Source organism: Lygodium microphyllum, chromosome 13 (assembly GCF_053477565.2).
Source record: "Lygodium microphyllum isolate KBCC chromosome 13, Lygodium_microphyllum_v1.1.10, whole genome shotgun sequence".
NCBI lineage: Eukaryota > Viridiplantae > Streptophyta > Polypodiopsida > Schizaeales > Lygodiaceae > Lygodium > Lygodium microphyllum.
Genome location: NC_141147.1, coordinates 52,332,307 through 52,337,765, shown reverse-complemented (window position 1 = coordinate 52,337,765; position 5,459 = coordinate 52,332,307). Strand labels below are relative to the sequence as shown.

Below are 5,459 nucleotides of genomic sequence, written 5' to 3'. Positions count from 1 at the left end.
ACAAGCAGCACGGTTATTTTTTAAAACTGTTTTTACTAACCATGGATTGCCAAAAGTGATTATTTCAGATCGAGATTCTAGATTTTGTAATAATTTTTGGATTACACTGTTTGCAAATCTAGGCACAAAGATTGATTTCTTATCTGCATTTCATCCAGAAACAAATGGACAAACAGAAGCCACAAATAGCACCATTCTAGATCTTTTACGTGCATATACTATCTCTAAACCTCAGACATGGGATACTCATTTGCATTTATTACAGTTTGCATACAACAATACACCGCACATATCTACAAAGAAAGCACATTTTGAAATCATTTATGGATATAGATTATCTACACCTGTTGCATCTTTGTCTAATAGAATTCAGAGTGCTGATGATATTGCTACTATGCATAACAGTATTTTTGATGAGGTTAAGGATATGATTACTAAAGCCCAACAATCATATACCAAACAAGCCAACAAGAAAAGACAAGCCATGAATTTCAAAGTTGATGATTATGTTTGGCTTAGAATATAAAAGTGTAGACTGCAAAGTGTAGATAGACATCCAGCTGTCAAATTAGCTCCTAGATTTTATGGACCATTTAGAATCATTCATAAGATTAATGACAATGCATTCAAGTTAGAATTGCCATCTCATTGGAAAATTCATAATACATTTTACATTAGTTTATTGAGACCATTTAGAGGCCAATTACCTATCCACCCTGTTTATGAAAACCCACCTTTATTGGAGGAAGAGACTGAAATACTTGAACCAGAAGCCATCATAGACACTGACTACATGACCACTAGAACTCGCCGAAGGTATTCTAGATATCTAGTAAAATTTAAGAACCATCCTGTAGAGGAAGCACAATGGATGCACGCTAGAGACTTAAATGCTTTCCCCACTCTGTTAGCTCCACATTGAGCTAATAGCAATTGAGGTCAATTGCTATCCCACCCCGGGGGTATGATGCCAAGAGGCATATTCCACGGTGGATTCCGTGCCACGGTGGATTCCGTGAGGTTTTACGGTGGATTCCGTAAACTTAGATGACCGGGGCTCATACACAAAGAGGATTCTTTGTGCGAGAAGTTGATGGGGACGCCTGTCCTTTTCGGGCGTTTCATTAATTTAGTGTGTACATGGGTGATTCCATAGCGGGTGATTCCGCAAAATGCATATTAAATTAATAAACGTTTATGAGTTTAGAGTGCGCACTCGTAATAAATTAAGGTTAGGATTTATTTCTAACCAGTTGATTTATTTATGTAGCTGAAGACTGCTAGGTATTCACTTTTGTTGGTTTAATTGTATTATTTTACTAACGATTGTGAATGCTTCAGTTGATGTGTAGAGATAGCAGCAGTGGCGGAGGAAAGCATTGGAGTCTAGCAAGTATTCGACCTTTGGACTATATTTTGATAGGCGCCACGCCTATATTTTGTTATGTCTATTGAGACATCGATTATTGATTAATATTTTGTATGCGCCTATGCGCACGGATATGTTATTTCTATTTGGACATTGAGATTGGGCGTGCCAGACTCTATGGGCACCGTCCATTAGCTTTATTTTCCTATTTTTGTAGAAAGCAAACTCAAAAGCTTATTATTTTGTATGCGCCTATGCGCACGGATATGTTATTTCTATTTGGACATTGAGATTGGGCGTGCCAGACTCTATGGGCACCGTCCATTAGCTTTATTTTCCTATTTTTGTAGAAAGCAAACTCAAAAGCTAAAAGCTTGTCATATTTTTGTAAATTGGGCTATTATTGAGCATGAAGATGGAAATATACATAAAATACATGCTTTGTGAAGCGCTCACACAAGGCATGGGGGAGATTTAACCCAATTTGTCTCTTGCTTCTTGTCATGCATGCTTTTACATGGTTTTTTGTGCAAAAAGGTAGAGTTCATTGTTCTTGGGGACCTTCCGGGATTCACTACGTGAGCATTCTGTAACAACATTAAGAGGAGCTAACAATATGGGCACATTTTGTATTATGCTTCCTCTTCTATTCGAATTGGTCATAGGTGTACTAGTTACACCTTGACTTCCATTGATCAATGCTAAATTATTTCCAAGACCTAGACTCAAATTTAGGTTCACCCTATATGTGTAGGCTATATATAAGCCTGACTGTACCTCCTCTGTGCATGTAATAGTAATCTCTATATCAGTAAAAGAGAAATACTAAGCTGTAATTGGATATTGAAGTCTAATCCATGTAAAAGTACTATAGTTGGGTAGCAAGTGGAATAGCAATAGATGTTAGCAATTTGCAAAATACCTTGTTCAGTTTCTTGGAATACGCTTGAGCATTCTCATGGGGCTCTTGACGTGTCACATTCGATGTTTCAATACTAAATTTATACCCTATACCATTCCGATTATGAAGAATTGGCTATTTAGAAATTGTCCGATCTGCGCACCATTGGCAAAGACATTAACAAACCATATTGCTTACCATGGTATATATGAATTTCGTGCAACACAAATGATCTAAATGGAAAAATTACGCACAACCTTTTCTCATAAAACATAAATCCATCAGAGTAAGACAATGAATCAATTGGAATCTAGTTATTAGCAACTAATTTATTCAAATTAGCTTCAAAATTGGGGTCTTTGTCATAAGTATTCTTCATAGGGATAAGGGAATCAAAAGATATAACATAGATATTATGGATACTTGGTCTTCTACTTAAGGTATCAGCAACAACATTCTCTTTTCCAGGTTAATATTCAAACTATATTGAAGCGGCATGTATACGATAGCAAAACATGATGGAACTTGGGATGATAGAAGTAAAGGGTTGGAAAAGTTTTGAGTAACAATGCATTAGATACAAAAAGTTGAGTTTCTTGTGCTTTATGAGAATTGATCAAAATAAAATTGGTCTTTGGAGCTATTAAAGTGAATATGGGAGCACTATTATGCCAATTTGTTTAGCAAAGCGGTGAGACATGTTTATTAAGTAAAGATAAATATTTGAGTCGCCCAAAAAAGTGGGGTAGACACCTCTCTTATAATTTGAAGAGCTTACATATAGGCACAAGGGCCTCGTCCTCTTGGCAAAATGCTTAAGAAGCAAAGATCCCTCAACAAAGAGATCAACAGGTACAAAAAAACAAAAATTTCCGCTGAATGTAATAACTTCTGATCTCTCCAGCCCGCGAAGGCAAAACAAAACGGTCAAGGGAGGTGGTGGTTACTGGAATGTATACACGCCCCATCTGTCTCGAATTCTATACCTCGCTCTACCATTGTGCACTATGCTCAAAATTGTCCGCTAGAAGGCGGCAGCTTACAAGCAAAGGAGACCATTGGCCAGATCAATCGTCACCATTGGCCAGATCAATCGTCTTGTTGGACCACTGCCGTCCATCTGCCCGGGCTGCCCGTGTGTGCGACTCATCAGGGAGTGAAGATCCCTGATCCCAATCACATGGCAAGTCCTTGGCCTTAGAGAATATCCTTGGGCAGTGGCGGTCTTGAGCATTAATGATGCAGACACAATCCTCGATAATCACAGGAAAGTCGTTCTCTGAAGGCCGTTTCCATGTGTATTGAGCAGCCTCCAGCCAGCGTGGGTGGACTAAATGGCGGTCATGTTGCACAGCCCATTTTGCGTCGTCTGTCCCTCTATCCACGGAGACAACATGAGTAACTGAGCTGTCTAGGTTAGTTGTACAAATAGCTCCGAGCTTCTCTGCAAGACGCCATAGTGGATGATCAGTTGTGGGTGAGTCGACTACAATTGTACAATTGGCAAGCACCTGTGACCTGAGCATGAATAGGATGTCACTGACACAGGTCATCTCATGACCCATGTCACGCGCCGGCCTGTCTTCCTGTTGTGGGTCAGCATCAACCTTCGGCTGCTGTGTTCGCATCAACTGGTCGTACCTGTCGAAGAAAGCCGTGTGCAGAGCCCGGAGAAGCTCTAGCGTGTTTGCAAGAGCGCCATCGTCTTCGCTCTCATCTTTCCGGGCTTCCAGTAGAGATGGAGATGAGAGATTACCAAAGTGCTTGCAGTTGGAGCGGAAGAAGTGGTAGCGCTCCACTAAGACTAGATTGGCCTTGTGCCTGGGCCAAACGCATTGCGTGTCATCGAGAATGATGGTAGCCGACTTTGCCCTGGCCGGCAGCTGCGCAATATTGTCAAGATCCTTGCAGCAGTGCCTGGCTGATTCCCCGCGACTGCTAATAGCTGTCTCGTCAGCCTGTGATATAATTCTACCTTCAGATGCAAAGAACCGTCCGGAGGGGTCGAGCAATTGTGCCATGTAGTTGGCATATGTGCTGTTGCCCATGGTGTACAGGTAAATCTCGAACATACTGCTTGCCTCGTCGAGGAACTGGTGAACAAAGGGTCTAAGCTTGATCCAGCGACTCTTGGTTCTAAACAAGTCATTCAGATTCTGGTTGCTGTCCAGCTCTACCGCGCCAGGCCGATTAATCTGGTTCGAAGCCCTGATTCTTCCTGCCGATTTCACCCAAGCCGTAAGGTATGCGCTCTCCTCCTCTTCATCAGCACACTTTGCTGAATTGAGCAAAGTATGGTCTATGTCAAGTACAAGGTACAGCTTTCTCTTCGACAACATTTCTGCAAGACGTACATCATTGTTGCTTCTTAAAACATTCCACGATCTCTTCGCTGCCCCTACGTCAGCTACACGATGCTGCAAGGCCTCTACAGGTAGCTGGCTAGAGAGAGGCATCTCTGCTGGCCTCTTGAAATTTCTTCTTCATCTGCTGCTTGTCTCTTGAATCTTTTGCTTCTTCTTCCTTTGAACATTCTTCTTCGTCGTATTCTTCGTCTTCTTCGGTTCTCTCTTTGGCGCAGCCTCTTCCTCGTCGTCGTCGTCGTCGTCGTCGTCCGTTCTCTCTCTTTCCCGCTACCTCTCTCTAGTTACGTTGGAGTCGGTTTTATGGCACGACTGTAACCCGATTTTCCGACCCGTTTGCGCCTGCTTATATATATTTTAAATTAAACGAAAAGGACCAACTTCAATAGGAATTCCCAAGTCTATGACTCTCAACCGAAATACCTGAGCTACTCTAAATCTCAGGATTCCTAAATTGACTCGAAAATCCAAAATACCTTCTTTTCAATCAAGTTGCTCTAAATCTCATCTATTCCATGAGCTACTTTGTGGTGTAAGGGGCAATCCTTGCGTAAGTCAACAAACTTGTGCATAGGAGAGAGAATGTCAGAGAATAACTTGGTGTTTAGCAACTCCAAGCAAGTCATTTTGGGACCATTTTGCAAGAGAGAGAATGATGTGTAGAAGGAGAACAATCTGATTGCAAGGAGAGAGATTGCACAACACAATAAATCATCTCTTGCCATGAAAAGTAGATTCGATTGAGCTCACTAGGTAGCTCTATTTTTTGACGTAATTGATGGACCTGCTAAAGTTCTATTTTGCACATAGTTGAAGTTTCATTGAG

General features: G+C 41.2%; 1 protein-coding gene across 1 annotated transcript; it reads right to left on the bottom strand.

Moving 5' to 3' along the window:
* Positions 1 to 3,337: 3,337 nt before the first annotated feature.
* On the bottom strand, positions 3,338 to 4,726 carry LOC148026618 (RNA polymerase II C-terminal domain phosphatase-like 4). Its single transcript, XM_087690329.1, has one exon. It carries the CDS (start codon positions 4,724 to 4,726, stop codon positions 3,338 to 3,340), a length of 1,389 nt encoding a protein of 462 aa, XP_087546455.1.
* Between the last annotated feature and the right edge of the window lie 733 nt (positions 4,727 to 5,459).